This window comes from Scleropages formosus, chromosome 17, assembly GCF_900964775.1.
Source record: "Scleropages formosus chromosome 17, fSclFor1.1, whole genome shotgun sequence".
In the NCBI taxonomy this organism is placed as follows: domain Eukaryota; kingdom Metazoa; phylum Chordata; class Actinopteri; order Osteoglossiformes; family Osteoglossidae; genus Scleropages; species Scleropages formosus.
The window spans coordinates 20,782,954-20,804,111 of NC_041822.1; the positions used below are offsets into that span (position 1 = coordinate 20,782,954).

The following is a 21,158-nucleotide window of genomic DNA, read 5'->3' on the forward strand; positions in this document are numbered from 1 at the left end:
GAACCTTTTCAGGTTTTCCACACAGAACCTAGAGCACCCACAGCAAAAAGATGAAAAGCCAAGGAGGTGTGCATCCATCAATGGTCCACATGAACATCATTCCTTATGGTAAAATGTCGCCGATATACCTTATTTCGGTACACACTTTTGGTCGATAGTTGGATAATACACCAGGAACCCCCAGTACATGTTCACCTGACATGTAAGCATCCAGCTTATATATATATAGGGGGTGTGGTGGCGCAGTGGGTTGGACCACAGTCCTGCCCTCCCGGTGGGTCTGGGGTTCGAGTCCCGCTTGGGGTGCCTTGCGGCGGACTGGCGTCCCGTCCTGGGTGTGTCCCCCTCCCCCTTCAGCCTTATGCCCTGTGTTACCGGGTAGGCTCCGGTTCCCCGTGACCCCGTATGGGACGAGCGGTTCTGAAAATGTGTATATATATATATATAAAAAGTGTGCACCCTAGCTGGCAGTTTAATAACATTCATATTTCAGGGCATTTGCTGGGGGGGATAAACACAGCACACAGCTGTTACAGTAGGACTGCAGTACAGAACATGTCCCAGGCCTGTCTAAGCCACACTAAGAACTGAGGAAAGGGGTTAAAGTGTCTAATTCCAGAGGATGATCACTGGACATGACCGGACAAATTGAAATCTGCACAGAGGTCCAGAACAACAGATCCAGAGAGAATCAGCAGCAGACTGTACTGTATAAGCAATAATAATAACAATAATACCTCTACATTTACTGTTACTGAATTATTTAACTGTAAATGAATACATTGCATTCATTTATTGAAGTGACTTACAACGTTTAGCTGCAATGATTAAAATGGAATAATAATAACAACAACAACAATAATAAAATAATAATAATAATAATAATAGTTATTATTATTACTAGTCCATGACGGGCAGACACATACACACCCACCTACACAAACACTTTTTATCTCTCTCTCTCTCTCTCTCTCTCTCTCTCTCTCTCACACACACACACACACACATTCTCTCTCTCTCACGCGCTCTCTTTCACTCTGTCACACACACACACACACACACCGCTGGGATCGTCTGCCTTCCTCTACACACACTACTGTTAAGAGGTGTTTCCCCCGAGCGAGTGTTTGGCGCAGACGGACGCGCCGCTGATGGAGACTACATGACTGCATGAGCGCCGGAGGAGGAGGAGGAGGAGGGTCACGCTCACTCTTACACAGCAGCGCCGTGGCATCCATTGCGAACATGGACAGCGGAGCGACAGCACCGGCCGCGCGGACGGTAAGAGGAGCGCAATTAACACGCGGGACAGGTACGCGGTGTGTGCGCGCGTGTGCAGGACCGCAGAGCCTGCGGAGGACCATCTCCTGGCGGTCACCTCCCGCTGAGCGCTCGCTCTCGCGCTTGTCGCGCTGCGCGTTTGACACGCGATTCCGCGTATTTTCAGTGCTTGTTGAACACTCACCCGTACGGTTAAAAGGGATTTAGTGAACGTAGCCAGGGAGCGATGCGCGACACCGCAGGACACGCTCTGAGGAACGCGCGCGCTCTGCAGCAGTCCCTATGCGTGTGTGCGTGTGAGAGACTTCTCGCATATACGCACGCAGATTGTGTGTGCGTTGACATGTGCGTGTGCGCGGGGTCTGTGCGTGATTTACACTTTCCAGAGTTCACTCATAGCCTGGATTTAAAGGCGTACGTGAAGCCACCCCCCCACGCCCCCAAACTGCGCCGCGTTTCTCCGCAGCGCGTTTACGGTAGTGTCTCGTGAATATGAACTCCGAGTCCGGGAGACCCGGATCCACCAGATTTACTTTATATTTTTATGTGTTCGGCTGCACGTTTGTAGTCAGATTGAAGGTTAATGGTTCAGTCCGGTAAGGAGTGAAACGTAACGTCGTTTAAACAGTTTTTAATACCTAGTAAGTGAGACGACTGAAGCGAACTCCTCGATGCTCACGACTCGCGTGCCGCGGTTCGCATGACGTCACCCGGCACCGGAGGACTCGCTACACAGCACGGTTTCCAGGCGATGGGGCCTTCGTGCCCGCGCGCGCTCGATCGCTGCTCGAGACAGGCTCATTTACATATTCAGTCACGCCGTTCTGTGGCGGAGATAGACTGAGATAATGAGTACATGTTACGAAATGCTTATAATGTGTATTACATAATTGTAAACATTAATATTTATAAATGTAGGCTATTATTATAAACAGAACGACCTGCAGTGCAATTTGAAAAACTGTTGCATACTTTTCTGATGTTGGGTTTGTGTTGGCGCCACGTAACGACGGACGTTGCCCTTCTTGTGGCGACGACGTGTTTTGAGAATTTTAGAAATTACTGCTCATGTTTTAACATTAAAAAATAGACTATTAGGCACTTACCCCTCATTGAACTAACCAAGTTACTCACACTTCCCCCCCAGACATCCCCTCTCTCTCTCTCTCTCTCTCTCTCTCTCTCTCTCACACACACACACAGACTCAGAGGAGCCTGCATTGTGACTTCCACAACATAAATTCTTCGGTTTCCCAGATATAAAGTGAAACACTTTCATTTATGTTGAGGTTAATTTGCTTTTTTAGCTAGCTGTGCACCTCATGACCATCCAGCTTGGTGGACATCGCAGAATCAATGATGCTAATAATGCTATTATTGTGTTTATTTACCTGACACTATACATAAAAAAAAAAAAAACTCTCTTTTAGGTATTTTGGTCATTTGTTTATTAATTCAGGGTAAGTACCTCAATCAAGTGTATTAAAGCAGCAGGAGGGATTCAAACCAACACCCTTAAAGTTGCAGGACCACAACCGTAACCAGGACACTGCCCCCAAGTAGAGGTTGTGGCCTATAAACTAGTGCTGCTGCAGTGATACGGTTCAGTAAGTCCAAGCGTGTGTGTGTTTCAGTCTAGGGACTTGGGGAGACAGTGACCTGTGAGCTTGGCACTCGCTTCTGTAAAGTGTCCAAAGTACCTGATGAAGCTCACAAGGGTGTTAACAGAAAAGCCGAGGTACAAGTCAGCGCGGCTCTTGGGCCGTGTTTCTCTCATAAGTCATCGTTTTTTTTTTTTTTTTTTTCCCCCTGGAATGGATCAGCCCTGCTGTTGCTGGCTTTCTGTCCAAATATCTGGAGTGTCTTAACTGGCAAAATTCTCTAGCCGACATATGAAAACGTGGTATGACGTACAATACCACTCAAATGTCTGAGGACACCTGCTTCGACCCAAACTAGTCTGGCCCAGAAAACAGGAAATGGAGGTTTAAGGAGCGAAAGCCCATCTTATGGACTAAAGAGTCAAATGAAATTGTGGGTCCAAGGACTTTTCTTAAAGTATTTGTAAGATAGAAAGGGTGAGCCCATGCGTTGTGTCTGTGTAGTTCTCACTGTCCAGCACGGAAGGGGCGATATGATGGTGTGAGTTTCCTTTTCTGGTGACGGATTCCACGATCTTTAATAATCTCATACAGCGTGGCTATTATACCATACTTCAGAGACAGGCCGTTCTTTCACTCATACGGTTAGGTGGGCGGTCCTTTATTCGTGTCCAAGACAGTAATGCAGAATACACCTCAAAGTTGTGAAAGAACTGTCTGGTGAAGAAGGAAAGTAAAGGACAACTCAAAATAAGGACCTCGATGCTGTCAACTGGTTTCCAGTAAATGCACTTAAAGTTTTGAAATGTAGTCTGTGAAGACATGTAGAGCTCAAATACTGATGAACTCTGCATGTAGAGAGCTCCAAGGACAAATCTGACCTTGGTGAACAAGCTGAGTTAGTGAAGGGGCTCTTTGCCCTCAACAGCAGCTTATTAAAACTCTTCTCTATACTGGTTGTGAGATCTTGAAGTTTCCCTCTTTCCCTACAATCACCTAGTGTTGTGATTCAGGTTAAAATTGCTTGGTCTAATTATAAATCCAATAGGAGAGTCTCAAGATCTCATAGGGGAGGAGAGGTTTGGCTGTGGAACAGAGACCATGGCAAGCTTGAATCAAACCGTGTTCTTGGGTTCCAGGATTTTATCCTTGGCCTCCTGGTTTGGCCGCTTGCCTTCCAGAGAGGATACCCTCCTTGGCGAATTCCTTCAGGGTGACCTGGCTAATGATTGTTTCACAAAGGGAACTGTTTAACTTGACCTTGCGGTGTCAGCAGGTAGTATACGTGTTTAAAGGCCCAAGGTTTGGAGACCCAGAGTAATCTCCTTCCCTGAAGAGCTAATGTGTTGCTGCAAAAAAAATTCTGACTATGCTTTTTATTGAAAGAAAATTGCATTATTATCATTTTAGTTATTTCATTTGTACTGCTGGCCTTTAAAAAAAGTAATAAAAGTTATGGAGTTTTCTCAAGTTTTTTCAATTTTTCCTTATTTAACTTGTGCACACACACGTGTATGTGTGTCTGTAGTCGGGGTGGTTCATAGCCTATCCTGGAAGTATAGGGCATGAATAGGATGTGAGGCAGGGTATACCCTGGACAGGATGCACTTTCAGTACCCACCGTGCCACTCTTATATTTTATTATTGTTAATTTAACTTGAAGTTACACTGAATTGCTTTTGACTGCCTGAATGCTGAGGCAAACCACTTGTGCTCCCTGAAGCCACAGCGGGACCCACATGAGGCCACTTGCCCTTGTCAGCAGGAACCCTCACTGGGGGCTGTGATCGCAACCTGCTGTGCCAGGCATTAGGATGATGCTCATGTGTGGTAAAACAAGGACAGAGCCGTGTGTGAGCACTTCTGAGCATTACCGTTATACATTGAAATGATGACTTTTGTAATGTTAGAACGTGGTTTCACCACAAGATGTTACTTTGTAACCTGAAGGTTGCTGGTTCGATTCCCTCTACTGCTGTAATATCCCTCCTCAAGGTACTTTCCAGGACTAAATACAGTAAGAATACCTTGCTGTATACATGTAAATCAATGCAAGTCACTGGGTAAGGTGACTAAATACATGTTTATTCATTTTCTGATGTGTTTCTCTAAAGTTGCGTTAATTTACCCATTTATGCAGCTGGGTAATTTTACTTTATCAGCTGAGGACAAGTACATCGATGATGGGCAAAACAGTAGAAGGTGGAATTCAAACCTGGGTCCTTGCACTCCAAAGGCAGTAGATGTCCTGCAGATGTGCATACTTCATACAGATTTAGCAAGATTTATAAAATATGCTGGAAATGGAACACAGTATATTTTTTAAAATGAGGGAGATACCGCAGAATATCTCTTAGATGGACTTTGACTGAATTAAGATCTTCTGAGAACATCAAAATTTAGTTAATTAAGTGCTCAGAGTGGATCACGTTAACCCGATGTATTAATATTTAAATATGCTGGCGACTTAGTTATTTGGTTTATGGATAAGGGCGAAGGGTATTAGACATGAGACATGAACAGCGCTGAGTCGTCTGCTCTGGTTCCAAGCGCTGATCCGCAATAATCTGCTCTCCAATGGCTGCTCCAACGCTCCGTTTATTGGGTTGGGTTTATTGTTTTGACCTTTGAGAACCGCCCTCTTCAGCTTTGATTCTGTAACTCGTGCCAGTGCCTGTGAAGTTCCAGTGACGACCTGGGGTGTTTCTTTTCAGGCTCTGTGCTTTTGTTTACACCTCCTCCTTTCTCCACACCGGGTAAATAAATGCACCCTTCTTTGTGCCCAGGAGATGTGGGGGGTAGTTAAAGCATCCTGTGATATGACCATGGCCCTGGACGGTGACTGTTTGCTGCCTGTAGCAGGGATGAGGGAGGACAGAGGAAAGGACCGCGGTTCGGCACCTCCACGGGGGATGGAGAGGGGAGAGGAGGCTGGGACTTTGAACGGAGTACTTTACAGTATTTATACAGTTCAGGTCGTTGTATACATGGATGCAGGAGGTGTAGTGGTTAGCGCTATCTGTCACTTTCCACCTTGGTTGATTGAGATGCATGCCCTGAATTGAGACAGTAAATATTACTTTCCTGAAGGAAAGGGTAGACAGCACTCTCAAACATAGTAAATAAAAAATTATTTGCGCAAAGCATTGCGCAAATTAAATTTATTTACTAATTTTTAGAATACTGGCCCATTTTTTATTCCCAAAACAGCTGCATTCTGATAGGATTGTAGCACCCAAACCCTAACCTTAAATAATGTCAGCTGAGTGCGTCGTTTTCGTATTACTGCAGTAAAAATTACCCAACCGTATAAACGGCTAAATCACTGCAAGTAACTTAATGTACAAAGCTATCCTTGTAATTCGCTTTGGTCCACTTTTGGAGCCACATCAGCTTCCATCCTCTTCTAGCCCAGGGGAAGAGAAATGTGGCTAATGTTTCAAAGGCTCCCCCATCACCCCTTCCCCTAAGCCCGAGTTTCCCGCCAGCACGCGATACGAAATGGATGGGATTCCTCCTTCAGCTACAGGAGATTCGATTGGCGTGAGTGTGAGTGACCCCCACAGGTAGACACTTCTGTGCCGATGCCCACAATCCGCCACCTACGTTTGCTGAGTTATTTATCAGTAATTAAATCAGACTTCAGACCTCCCAATTTGTTCAGGGCAAGGTGGGTCGCAGACGTCGCATTGATTATTACGGGGTCACGCGCTAGCGACGATCGCCCACATTAGCATTTACGTGGCATCTGGGCAGCGGCCAAAAAAAAACTGAAAATTAAATAAAGACTCCGGTAAGAAATATTAAAAATTATTACTTTGTTAGAACGGAGTTCCCTTGTCCTGCTGTACATGCTACCGAAAAATCACGATTTTGCCGAAATTGCGCCCTGTCCAGAATGTCTATCACAGGGACTTAACATACAGTCTAAAAAGGGCTGGAGTGCAGCGTCATCTCTTCTGTCATCGTCACCATGCCGTCAGCAATCGCACCCTTCACCAAGTGGACGTGCGTTTCATTATGCGTGTTCGTCGTTGTTTAACCAAAACGGCGGCACCAGTTGGATGGGAATATTATCTTTGTATTGCAGATAACAGATGAGGCAGCCTCGCACGGTACTGCTGTGGGACATTAAATATTCAGACGGCGTTCAAGCAGTTCTGTGAAAATTACGTTTTCTTTTCTCCCTCTAAGTGTTTGGCTCTGCTGGTGCCGTTATGTAGGCAGAGACCAACATCTGACATGCTGGCGCGCAGAATTCCTGGCAAAGAAAGCGACAATATTGAAATGCGTCAGTATGGTGTGTGTGTGTGTGTGTGTCTGTTTGTGTATTTGTGCACATTCAAAGAAGAATCAAGTGTTGGACAGAAAGATTAATGTAATAAAAGGGGCTTTAGTGTGACAGTCTAAGTAGAACCTCTAGGATGTGCCGGAGGTGGGTGGCAGCGCTTGCGATACAGGAGTCAGGGTTCGAGGTTCTTTTTTTGCGTCTGGGTGCCCCCGGGACAGGTGTGTTTTACATTTTACCTGTGCCATCAGACTTGGCGCCGGTCCGGTTTTGGACCATATCGGAGAGACAAAAATGCATGAATGTCTAGGTTTGGCGTATCTTTGTAAATTGTAATCAAAGCCAGGGAATTAGGGTGTCGTACTTACATAAAGGCCCCAACACAAAGAAACGGCCAAAAATGTTAGTTTATTTTTGACAAATTTGGACACTTTCTAGCGAGAAAATGCAGATCACACTTAAGTGACCTCACACAGTTTCCTTATTACAATGGCGTTTTGTGTTAAATTTCTTAATATTTTCTTGTGTTCCTATTCATCAGAACAATTACCTATTTAGGACATTTATTCATTTAGTGGACACTTTTCTCCAAACCAACTTATACTGTTAATTTTCCACAATTATTTACCCATTTATACAGCTGGATAATTTTACTACAACAATTTTTTTTTTGGAAAAGTACCTTGCTCAATCTTTGGGGCCCAAAGGCTGCAGTTTTAACCACTTTGCTACCATCTGTCCCGGCAAGTAAATTACCTGTCCCTGGCCTGTGCCTGTTGGAAAACTGTTACTGTTGAGCCCTGGAAGTCAAACCGCAGCAGACCGGAGGTGTCGTGTTCTGGCACCGCAGTCACTGGTGGTGTGTAGGGATTTGAAAAACAGTAGATGGCAAGACCTTGGAGCAGGTGGCTGCCGTTCGCTGCAAGTGACCCCTCTTTCTCTCATCGTTTTCAAGTTATCGGTCAGTGACTCATGCGGTGCGGTAGTGATACGGACACGCGTGTGGAGGATGAGCTGAGAGGTCGTGACAGCCGCATGGGTGAATGAGCGACCTCGTGGCACAGTGTGATGGCTTCCTGCCCCATCCCCCATTATCCAGGGCTCAACATTCAGGGTGGTCTGACTGTCCAGGACAGGTCACACACACACACACACACATTTTCAGAACCGCTCGTCCCTTACGGGGTCACGGGGAACCGGAGCCTACCCGGCAACACAGGGCGTAAGGCCAGAGGGGGAAGGGGACACACCCAGGACGGGACACCAGTCCGCCGCAAGGCACCCCAAGCGGGACTTGAACCCCAGACCCACCGGAGAGCAGGACTGCGGTCCAACCCACTGCGCCACTGCACCCCCCCCAGGACAGGTCACTTACCTGCAATAGGTAGCGCTGTAATTGGTGCCTTAAGACCCAAAGGGACCAGGTTCTATTCCCTACTCTTGTGGTAATACTTTTAATCAAAGTACTTACCCTGAATTGGTATGCTGTAAGTTACCCAGCTGTGAACATGGGTAAAACACTGTAAGTAGCTTTACACTCACACTTGTTTTTGAGGAAAATGTAAGATAAATGCAGATTTTCATAGTCGGAGAGGTAAAATTGTTCCGACACCTGACCGGTGGACTGGTGGACAAGGAATAAAATAAAATATTAAGAAATTTGATTCAGAACATCGTAATAATAAACGGGGGGAAAAGTGTCCTCACTAGTTGCATACCTGCATTTTTGCTTTGGAATAATTTTCTTATTAGAAATTGCCTGAATTTTTGCACAGTTAAGAAAGCAGCAGCCGCAATATGTTGCTATTTGGGGCAACTCCTTTATGCTGGAGCCTTTTGTGAATATCCTACCTTTCCCAGGATACCTGGTTTGCCTCACTTTAATTTCAGTTCATAAAGGACAGCTGTACTATAGTGGGTAGAGCTGCTGCCTTTAGACCCAAAGGTTGCAGGGTTGATTCCCACTTTCAGCTGCACTATCCTTGAGTGACTTAGTCTGAAACACATTGTCTGAGGGTGCTCACCCTAGGCGGGGTTGCGGAGCCTAACCAGGTGGCGCAGAGCATGAGGCCAAGGTGGGTACACCCAGGTTGGGATGCCAGGTCATCTCAGGGCACCCCAAGCAGGACTCGAACCCCAGACTCACCAGGGAGCAGGACCTGCCCATACCTGCTGTGCCACCGCATCCCCCTCCTGAGCAACTTAGTATCTACCCTAAATTACTCCTTTAATATCACCCAGCTGTATAAATGGGTAGATAACCATAAGTCGCTTAACATTGTAAGTATTTGAAAAAATTGGACAGGTGCTCAATTTAATGGCTCAGGTGAAATGCAAAACGTCCCTGTCCTGTGGACAACCAGACATTAAAAGTTAATGTCGAGCTGCGAATGATCTATTTTGGGGTGTGAGGTGAGCTGTAGGGAATGATGCCTCTCAGATGGAGGGGGTGGTGGGTTTAGTTGGAGTGGGACTGGTGTAACCCACATGGTGCAGGGGTGGCGAGGGCGGCGGAGGGCTGTCGGCCCGTCTGTACCACGGTCCCTGGGCTCCGACCATATGGCTCTCTGTGTGCTGCAGTGAAAGTGACAGCAGAGAGCAGCGAGAGCGTGTCTCTACACACCTTGCACTCGCCACTAAACGTGTAATAAACAAGTACATGGCAAAACAAAAGAAGAGCCGTGATTTTCCGCCAATGCGTGGCGCGTGACAGGAGTAATGCCACATGGGCCTTTTCATCTATTTTAGCGCCATTTGTAAGTATAATCGTGCCATATTGTGCTGTCGGTCTCAAAATAGTAATTAATCCGCCCATGTTATTTGTAGTTTAATTGGTCTTTGCAGCGTCCTTGACTCGGTACAACGTGGTTGAAGGAGAGAGCCGTCCTGTGCTTTTTCGTCGGAGCGGCCTCCAAAATTTCTGACAATCAAACAGGGCTGCCCGTGTGCGTCGTCGCTCATTTCCCTACCCGCAGTGCCAAAAACAAAGTGATTTGGAACCCATCATGTACAAACAAATGGAGTAGTGAGCAGAGTGCAGTAATCTCATTCCTGCCATATTTGGCAGCAAATGAATGGCATTATTCATTGGTGTGGATTATGGACCGGTCGATGGCTGGGACCCCAGTTAGTGGAAGAAAGAGGAGGTGGGGGTCCCAGGGATGGATAAGTGTGTCCACCCCAGTCCAGGTGATTTCATTGAAGCATGGAACTCAGTGTCTGGAATTACTATTCCAGTTTGAAGTTGTTGCAATCCTACATTTTTTCTTTCTTGGGGTGCAATTTTGCTCAGCGGAGCCCCGGCTGTTTTTGTCATTTCCTCCATCACCTCAGTGCTCAGCTGAGAGTGACTCCTCTATAAATTTGCATCCTTTCAAAAAGCTGCATTCCATGCAGTGTAAATCAGTCTTCACATTTAATGTAACGCAGTGACATGGAGAGCTGCGGATGGAGGCGCACGATCCGACTCGAGTAGGAAGCCCAGCTGTATTTCCCTTTCACCGTGTGGTGTTACTGCATTGACTCCTAACCCTTACAAACAACACTGGATTAGAGGTCTGTTTGTAAGTCCGTATGTTTGTATATCCGAGGTCACTTTTACCTGTATGTCACATTCAGTAAAAGGTTAGAAAAGATGTCCTTTGATTTATTTGCAGGTTAGGTTTTGTGAGAAGTCTCCGGCATAGCTTTAATAAACACAGTGTACTTTGTAAGACTTTTTAAATTCAATTTATTTTGGTTTCAATATTTTAATATTTAATATTCACACTGCCCAGGGGTGTGGTGGTGGTGCGGTGGGTTGGACCAGGTCCTGCTCTCTAGTGGGTCTGGGGTTCAAGTCCCGCTTGGGGTGCCTTGTGACCGTCCTGGGTGTGTCCCCTCCCTCTCCAGCCTTACGCCCTGTGTTGCCAGGTTAGGCTCCGGCTCTTCATGACCCTGTATGGGACAAGCGGTTCAGACAATGTGTATTCACACTGCATTAAATTTAAAATTAGTTTAAAATTACTGAAAGTAAAATTCTCAACTCCATTGCTCACCGATTCATCCCATAAACATATGTTCATCATCTTGTTATTGATCGCCACTACTCAGGAAAAACAGGTAGGGCCTGTAAATACTGTGGAAGGGAGTTGAATCCTGCTCTGTATGGGATTCTTCAATGCCGCACGCGGCCTTGGTGGTGAAGCATGTGAGGTTCTGTCCGCTACAGACATTAACTGTAGAAAATAGGTAATGCAATTTAAATATATAAATGCTATTCATAAACTGGAACGTGTTTGTATCTTGAGGAGCCAGTGTATTAGCCTATATTTAACTAACTTGTTGGTCTAACACAACTTACAGTGTTAGATAATCAGTTTTATAGTGTTTTCCCCATGTATACAGCAGGTTATCCTTACTGTATAAATGCAGGGTAAATACCTTGATCAAGGGTACTACAGCAGGAGGTGGGATCTGAACCCAGGTCTTTTGATTGCAGGCGATGGCCACCTGAGTACCTGCTGTCAACATGCATGTAATGATGGGCTAATGATCACTTCCACTGAAAGACAGCCCAGGGTGAAAAAATGCTGCTTTACAACGAGTCCCTTTGATCGCCGTCCGGTTTTCCTTTCCTTTCCACTTTACAGGTGTTTTTCCACCCAGTGGAGAGTGTGTGAAAACAAGTGATTCTTTGTAGATTGAGTTTGCACTTTATTTCCTCTTCTACTTTTACTGAAACTTTCTCTGCTTCTAGACATCAGAGCAGCCGAAGGTACCAATTCCCATCGGTGCTAATTTCTCAGCCTGGACTTTTTGGCTGACAGCAAGTTTTGTTCCATTTTTTGCCATTTTAAAAGTAATCCAAACATTCATTTGAGTTACTTTAGAACATAAATTATGTGGCTTTTAATTAATTTGTCCTTGGATGTTTTGTTTTACTTTATGCATCGTTTACTGATTTAAGTTCTGACAGCAAAATTAGAGTTGGCACATATTTTCTCAGCCAAGACGGCCAAGGCTGCTGGACAAATACTTTGATAAATAAAGTGATGAATGAGAGCTAACTTGTAGAATGTAATGATTTTTCTAAAATTGCAGGAACTTTTTCAGTGATGGTATCTTTGATGACCCCACAAGTGAAGGATTATGTCATGATGATGATGATGATGATGATGCATTGGCAAGCTAATGATGGAGGAAGTGATGATGCAAGAAACAGTGATGATGTCACATGTGGATGATGCAAGAGATGGAGGAAGTGATGATGCAAGAAACAATGATGATGTCACATGTGGATGATGCAAGAGATGGAGTCATGATGCAGGAGCAACAGGTAATTAATGCCAAAGACAGTGTTGATGTGAGAGTCACATCTGGATGATGCAAGAGACTGAATGATGTCATAGTCACATGTGGATGATGAAAGAGACAGAGTGATTGTGCAGGAGGAACAGGTAAATGATGTAAGAGCAGGAGTGATGATGTAAGAGGCAGAGTGATGGTGCAAGATACACATGTGAATGATAAAAAAGGAACGCTTTGACAGTTGCGGGGTGTGGTGGCAAAACCCAAAGGAACATCTGGTGTCTTTCATATCAGCATGTAACTTATATTTAATCATTATGTCATTGTGTGTAGCAAATCCGTTATTTTAATCCAGTTGTACGAACCGCACTTTTCACTGAAACTGTTCAGAATTACTGCCTGTGTGAAGGGATCTCTTAGGACTCAAACCCATAACTTCTTGCTGATTAAAGCAGGCCTTGGCAGCCATCCGCCCCACAAAGCCGTCGATCACTGCGGGCATCCCCAGCCATTTGCACAATTTCTCTCCAAATCCAGGGAAAGAGAGACAGAAAAAGCTCTGATGAGCTCCATTGATGCAGATTGCCCACGAAGATCTTTTCAAAGTGCAGCGGATAGTTTCCGTCAGGAATGGAGTCTGGCTGTGTGCGTTCTTGCGACCTCTCCAACACGAGTGCTGCATCCTCACACTAGCTTTGCTTTTCTCATTTTGTCAGTAGGTCCTACTGTTTCATTTATACGTATAAACCATTTTTAAATTTGTATGCTAATACTGAGCAGTGTATACTGGCTGATCAGCCCACAAACACAACTAAAAGAGGAACTCTGTTCTTAATTTGATTTGTTTGTAAATCCAAAGTCACTTTTTTTACCACTTGGTCACAGTCAGGAAAGCTTAATAATGCAGTTGTCTCCCACTGTATTCACCAGTTTGTTTCTGTAAAAATCTCAGATACAATTATAATAAATAAAACAACACTTTGAAAGATTATATGTAATGTTAAAATATTATTTAATATTCTTATTAACTATGAGCTATTTTTAAATTAACAGTGAATAACAAAATGTGTTCTCCACACAATAAATGGGTACACACGTAGGCAACACTCACCATCAGACAGGAACCTTAAAAACAATGGAAGTGAGCAGAATTATGGTGCTCTCACATTATTATACTTTATAGGTGCTCTTTAAGGTCACCTATCGGCTGGGAGATTAAAAGCAGGTTGTGCTCACATCACTTCAAGCACATATTTTTACTCAATTTTTGTAAATTGCATTTTCTTGGCTTATATAAAGAAATTACGCAGCTTCTTTTAAAAAGTGATAGTTAAAGTAAATTTATAAAGTGTAAAAATGAAAAGAAAAAAATAAAAATTGCCAATAAGTGTGACACGACCATTCATAACAGGGGAGGTAATTGCATTAATAGTGTGTTTTCCTTTTTCCTGCTAAGCATCAGTCTCAGCCAAATAGCACAGCTTTGATTCTTTTCCAAATAGTACGCTGTTATTTTAGGACCGTAATAAGAGCATAGATAATAATTAGTAGTAGCATAGGCTTAATTTAGAGAACATTGCTAACGTTTAATAATTGCATCTGTCATCATAGTGCAGAAGTAATCTGAATCAAGTGATGCAGAGGACCACGAATCCTATAATTAAATGTGTTCGCCATTTCAGTCGCACCCCTGCCTTTAGGGGTTTGGATACTGAGTGTCGTTGCTGTACCTCTTATAGCTGAGTAGAAAAGAGGCCTCGTTGTGGACTGTCTGTCTGCTTCCTGTGTGGAGTCCTGATGCTGAGTACATGCTGACCTGGGCAGTCAACAGACCCCCCCGGTGAGGATTATTTCCCCGGCGAGTGCTGTGTGATTTTGTGAAGTTCTTTACTTTTACTAATAAGCCGTCAAACGCTGCACTGCCCCAGTGATGAAAAAAATCTCCGGGAAATGCAGCATTATCGCTGTTTTGCTGTGCTGCGTGGAGGCTGAATTTATATGAGATGGACTTTGGCAGACGTTCATCTCGATGTCAGCTTCTATTTATTTTTTGTGCGCTGTGATGTTTTCGCATTCTTAAATTAGACAAAAATGACAAAGTGCTCTGGAAGGTGCTGTATGAAGAGTATTATATGCATTGACTCCTGGCAGTTTAAATTGGCTGGCTGGTCATTAACCATTACGTGTCAGCAGGGTAAGTTTTACTGCATCAGTTCAGGGTAAGTACCTTGATCAAGGGTATTGCAGCAGGAGTGGGAATTCAAACCTCGGACCTTCCCGTTGCAAGGGGATAACTCTAACCACCACGCCACCTGCTGCCCCCCCAGTAGTGCTGCGCCTTTGCACTGTGAATGACACTCATAAATGCCCATGGATTCGTCACACTCGTCATGTTGAGTTTGAAGAGCTGTGTGTGTATGTTTGCATTTTCGTAGGGGGGGTACCGCGGTTTCTCCTGAATGCAAGTCACACCCTTTCTTACTTGTCAGGCAGGTAACCTTACACGTAAACGCCATCGTGGTAGTGTTTTAAATAACACAGTTGCTCAGCAGCCAGCGAGCTCCGTGATCAGATCTCTCCGGGTCCCAGAGATTCACCACGTTGTACTGCATTGTTCTACATAGAGTATCACTGCAAGACTGCCTTAGAACCCACTGTCAGTTTTTTTTTTGTTTTATAAATGTTAAATACTATTTATCTGAACCTTTGTCCAAGGGGACTTAACAATGTTTTGTACACTGAACTACTTAAAATGACTTATGCAGCATGGGTAATTTTTACTGTATTAATTCAGAGTAAATACCGTGATCAACGGCTGAGGTAAGGATTCAGATCGCAGATGATTTGACTGACACTCTAACCACTACGCCGCTTGCTGTTCCCTTCGCTCATATAATAGACGTTCTCAAAAAATTTAAAATGTGACTAAACATTATGAAATTGTAATACGTTGTCATATATTTCACATCACATCTGGATAACTGAATTTTAGTTAGTCATCCGTCTCTTCTTCTCAGGGAGTGCAAAAGTGCATTTTAAACTTGCCTCAACCCAATTTCCTTTCCGTCTTGGGTTTGGATTTGACAGACCTTTTATTTTCGGATGCCTGAGTAATTTGCCGTTTTCTTCCTATCAAATTTGAGTGTCATCTTGAGAGTGTAAGTGAAAGAGAGAGGATTAAGAAATTCATCTGCCGTGCAACCTCAAAACTGTGACGGTCCATTAGCTACGGAAGCTAAATTTCATCTACACACCTAAAACTTTTTGCCAAGATTTAATGAGGACAACTCATTAACATATAGTATTTGTGAAAAAAAGATTAGCGTGTTTTAAATGTAGGATGGGAACATAGGCAGGACATTTTTTTTTTTTACTTGAGTGGAATAACAGGTTCATCCGGTGTTTATGTGGAGTGTAGATTTTGTTTAGATATTACAGTGCTTCAGAACTGCTGGAGCACATGGGCCAAATGTTAGTGATGCAGTAATAATAATGTGTCCTGTAGCTAAATTCCACTTTTAAGAACAGCGACATTTTTCATTTTGAAAAGCCTTCATTTTAAGCCATGATGAGGATTAGCAGAATACTTTCATTCTGCAAATGTGCTGCATCATATTTACAATGGGTGATTGTGCCGAAAGAGAGCTTAATCCCGGAAAATATTGTAAAAATAAATTTAACCAAGTTCATTCTCCACTTGGTTGTGACAGCTGAGAAAACTCCTAAAATGCTGAATGTCCGGAAAGCCAACGACACACAAATTCAGAACAGGTTAAAAATACATCCTTTAAGCGCATTAACAGAATTTACCTTACACTGATACACCTTTGCGAGGTATTTCTGGGCACAACTCAACAATGTTTAAAAGTAATATCACTCCAGGCACTTTGATAGAGTTATTTTAAGAATGTGACGGGATACAAGATGGAAAGGTGTTCATTCAGCTCACAGGCAGCGCTGGTGCCTTACAGCTCCTGAGCTGCGTGTTTGGGTGTGGATTTCAATTCGGCTCTGTCTGTATGACGTTTGCATGTTCTTGCCATGTTCGCACGTGTTTCCTCCCATATTCCAAAGATGTAGTTCATGTAAACTGGTCACTTTAAATTGCCTCTATTAAAAAATAAACAAAAATAAAATATGTTAACTGAGGTCTAACTGAGGATAATAACCAAAGCTTGATAGGAATATGCTCTTAAAAATACAGTTTACTGTTTCTCCTTTTTTTCCAGGTAACTTCAACTTTAAATCAACCTGAGGGGTGATATTCAAAGAGTCCTTTTAAAATGACACGCACAGACCCACCTGACATACTGGTATCAACTGCGTATCAAGACATCAAAGTGAAGCCCACCTCCACACAGCCGGAGTCCTTCAGTTCTTCTAAACAATGTGATTTCCCAATGACCAGCACACTGGAGCACAAGCAGGAGACGATCAATAAAAGGCACTGCCGTAGCTTTGACTTCGAGTCACTGGACGAGCCCAAGCCCTGCGTCCCGCAAGGCATGGAGTACCCGTACCAGAGGGCTGAGAGGCAGGCGCTGAACCCAGACGTTGCTTGGAATGCTCTGGGCCAACAGGGCCACCTCCGCTTCTCCTCCCCGGACCTGTTTAACACCAGACTGCCGCCTCAGCATGCCAGCTTGGACGCAACCGGAGAGGCAGGTAGATCAGAGCACAAGCAGAGGGTCCGATCGAAAAGTGCCCCACGGGTGAAGAGTACCTTCACCCCGGTGTCCATTGAAATGTCACCACCTGTGGTTAGAAGGGGCAGGGAGGCTCACCGGGCCCGGCGGGAACCGGTGAGGAGGCCCGAGGCATCTCCCCGTAGGGAAGTCTTGCACGGCACCAGCCGAGCCCTCATGCAGGAAGTGCATCCGATCAAACTGCAGCCGCAGCGGGGGGACTCCAGCCGATACTCACCCATGTACGTTGCTGACAGCTTTGATGAAAACAGGCTAAGCAAACCGGCAACAAGTCCTCATGTCAAGTGTCGCATGGACATCAAGCCAGATGAGGGGGGCCTGCAGCATGCAGTTAGGAAGCCCCCTGCTCCACGGGCTGAGGTCCCCTGGCAGCGCTACTCCAGCTCAGGGAGCCGAGGCTTGGCTGTCCCCCGGCAGCCTTCCACCTCCAGGACGCCAACACCCAGTGACTGCTACAGTGGGGAGTACAGACCGACGTACCCCTATCCATACGGGATGCCTATGTCCTATGTTCAACCCGTTGAAATTCCTCTGCAAAGGATGCCATCCCCTAGAGAGCAGAGGGAATACCTCGGGAGAGAGCGCAGGGCTTTTTCAAGTGCAGGCGTGCCAACCAAATTCTTCTACACTGATGACTCTGGGAGGTACCCACTCCCAGCTCCTGCTGCCAGGACTTACTATCAGGATGATCGCTATAGCATATCGAGCCAAAGCCATTCTCCTAAGCTACAGTATGTGCAGGATCCAAGGACCCGTATGGTCCATACTATGCCTATACCTGTCCGCCCATATTACGCAGAGATGGAGCCACGTCCATACCCGGCAAACGCTGGCTATCCCAGACCATATTCCACAAGTGAACCGGGGCCATACATCATTCAGACTCCACCAAGCAGGACATACTATGGTGAGAATCCAGTGGCTTACCCTGTTCAGGCTGTACCATCAAAGATTTTCTACACAAATGAGCCCTTCAGTCCTTTGCCAGACCATCACATCCCTTTGAGATCATATCACACAGAAGGGCGCCAGCGGCCCCGGATGTCACAGCCCCATATTGATGACTGGTACGGCTCTGATCTTTCTGGCTGTGCCCCGTACCACTCCCAGTATACTCCGCCAAGGTTGAGACAGGAACCAGTGCTGACACCCTGGTATGCCAATCCCTGCATGGAGGCACCCAGGCTTGGAGGAGATTCCAAACCGTACTCAAAGTCATGGGACAACATCCTCAATCCGCATGTCGAGAGGGAGCAGCCAGTGCACCGTGGTCGGAGCTACGAGAACCTCCTGCACCAAGGCAAACGGGCCTTGTCCCCAGAAGACAGGCGACAGCCAGTAGTGGTGAACCTCTCCAGCTCACCTAGGCGCTATGCTGCCTTGTCTTTGTCAGAGAACTCTTTAGAGAAAGGTCCAGTCGATGGAGGTAGAAGCATGACAGGAAGGCTCTGGTACGTAACCCCTGAGATCACCATCACAGACAATGACCTTCGCCCAAGCAACCGCAAAAAAAATAAGGTACGCTCTGCCAGCTGGGATATGTTGGACTCGGAAGGGACTCAGCCTCAAAACATTTATTCCCAAGATCCGCTCTCCTACTCAACGGAAACAACCAAAGAGAAAACCCACAACAGCTACTCGCTGCAACAAAGTCTTGAGCAGCTGGATGAGCTGTTAGCCGACCTTGTCATTGACCACAAGCCTCCAGCCAGTCGAAGGCCTAGCGAAGACCTTCTGGACCAACTCAAGAAACTTATCAATGAAGATGACACGGGGTCTTTATCAAAGAAGGAGTCCAGGGAAGACCACAGTCCTCTCAATAAACAGCCCATCCCCACTAGAATGATCCCAAACAATCTGAAAGACCAGGAAGCTGACTGTGATGGACTGCAAAAAAGCACAGAAGAGTGTTCCCCTGACCAGAGCACGGATGAGGATGACACCATGATGTGCTCCAACAGGAAGTGCCGGCGGACGGAAACATTGTTCAATGCCTGCCTCTACTTCAAATCGTGCCATAGCTGCTACACTTACTATTGCTCCCGGAACTGCCGCCGGGAAGACTGGGACGTGCACAAGGAGAACTGCCTCTATGGGCGCATTGGGAGCATTTGCCGGCATATCCTCAAGTTCTGTCGCGAGAGTTCTGAGATCCATAAAGCCTTCTCTCGTATCGCCAAAGTGGGCTATCTATCTCGTGGCAGAGGTGTGCTCTTCCTGGGCTTCCCCAGCCCAGGATCTTCCAACAACTTCCTGCTGTATGGCCTTGAGAGCCTCCTCATGGCCCCCACTTACCTGTCCCTCCGAGAGTTGGAGGGTTTCAAGGACAACCTGGGGGAGTACTGCAAGGAGCTGCAGGAGGCCGGCAAGGAGTACGACCCCAGTGAATGTTTCCTCCTGAATGTATCTGTTGCCGTTGGTGACCAAGTGCCTGACAGACCCTCGCCCAGAGTCCAAGGTCCAACTGTCAGGAAGTACGCCAAGGTGGCCCTGGCTTCCTCCAGCCCAGAGAAGAGGGTCTTCAAGAGGGAGAGTGAAATGGAGACACTGATCCTGACTCCACCTCCAGGGACCTCTGACATTGACAAAGAAGGGGAGGAAGGCAGGAAAGCTAGGGAGATATGTTTCATCAACATCCAGCGTGAGCTCCGCACCAGAGGGGTCTTCCTACGACACGAGTATCCAAAAATCTACCAGCAGCTCTGCGAATTCGTGGAGAACAACAAGAGGTTCACACCCACCACCATTTACCCAATAGATAAGAGGAGTGGAAAACAGTTCATGTGCATGATTATGGCTGCTTCTGAGCCACGAACCCTGGACTGGGTCGCAACACCTCATCTTCTAGACGATATTATATAACGAGATGCACCTTTAATATATACACATACAGTATATACTGTGTGTGTGTGTATATATTATATACACACACATATATACACATATGTGTATATGATGTCAGGGTGTAGACACACATAGTTGCACATCAAACCTTAAATGTTTCTAGATGTGTATTTTATTACAGATGAGGTTTATTGACTGTAAAGGTCACTGTGTTGCACAGAACAGTGACTTTATTACTGTTCAGCTACAGAACACAATTTACAGTAGGGCATTTAGATCATTTATATTGATGTTAATAGAATTACCCCTTTGATTTTGAGTAAACTAGTTCTTTTTTTTATCATATCATCTTCTCTTAGTTTCCTTGCGTATACAATGTACATGTTTTGGCTTTCTGTTACAGTTAAATAATTTTTTACATTATGCTCCATTTGAAAACAGCCTTGACCTACTCATCCTGTGATGTTTAGACATTTAAAATATCACAAAGAAATTTCTGAGGAAGGGACCGATATTACTATATGGCACAAAAAACTGTCTCTATTGAAAAAATGAAATGTGTAAGATCAGTTTTTATTCGGGAAAAAGAACCATATGCTTTTTTAATGCATGCACGGTACCAAAAGTCAAATGAAGTAATTTGAAGGGAAGTCCATTGAAGGTACTAAATGTCTGTTGAACACACTTGGAATTACTAATTATAGAATTATGGTTTTATATCCTGTATGGTATATAAAAGTAGAAAATACAAAGAAAGATCACTGTCTCAGATGAAATACTCACATTAGTTCCAGGAAAGTCCTAGAATTATCTCTAAAGAAGTGTATGTTTGACTGAGGACATAACTGATCTGTTCAATGGACAGATTAATAATGCACAATTGGATTACAAAAAAAAAAAAAAAAAAAAAAAAAACTTAAGTATTGAAAACATAGAAAACTGCAGCATTTCTGTATTCATATGACATACTTAGGATACTGTTCATGGTGTAAAAATAGATGCGATTACAATTTACTGTGCAGAATTATGATTACTGAGTCAATGAAGATATTTCAGAAAACCACATTTGGAGACATATTTGACATGCAGTGTTAAATGCAAAAACTAGAAATCGTGAGTCTTACATCATCTCTTTTTTGTCTTTAGAAT

General features: G+C 44.8%; 1 protein-coding gene across 5 annotated transcripts; it reads left to right on the forward strand.

The window, feature by feature from the left end:
- The first annotated feature begins 1,047 nt into the window (after positions 1-1,047).
- LOC108937982 (apical junction component 1 homolog) lies at positions 1,048-20,684 on the forward strand. 5 transcript variants are annotated; one of them, XM_018758243.2, is made up of 3 exons: positions 1,048-1,281; positions 12,253-12,487; positions 16,689-20,684. In XM_018758243.2, the coding sequence occupies exon 3, from the start codon at positions 16,743-16,745 to the stop codon at positions 20,025-20,027; it is 3,285 nt and encodes a 1,094-aa protein (XP_018613759.1). In that variant the 5' UTR covers positions 1,048-1,281; positions 12,253-12,487; positions 16,689-16,742; the 3' UTR covers positions 20,028-20,684. The 5 variants fall into 5 exon arrangements, with proteins under 5 accessions (XP_018613759.1, XP_018613760.1, XP_018613758.1 ...); XM_018758244.2 differs by lacking the exon at positions 12,253-12,487 and having other exon boundaries at positions 1,048-1,312; XM_018758242.2 differs by lacking the exon at positions 12,253-12,487.
- Positions 20,685-21,158: the final 474 nt, after the last annotated feature.

Bases quoted from the DNA above. Each gene is read 5' to 3' on its own strand.
- LOC108937982 (XM_018758244.2), top strand. From the start codon at position 16,743: ATGACACGCACAGACCCACCTGACATACTGGTATCAACTGCGTATCAA.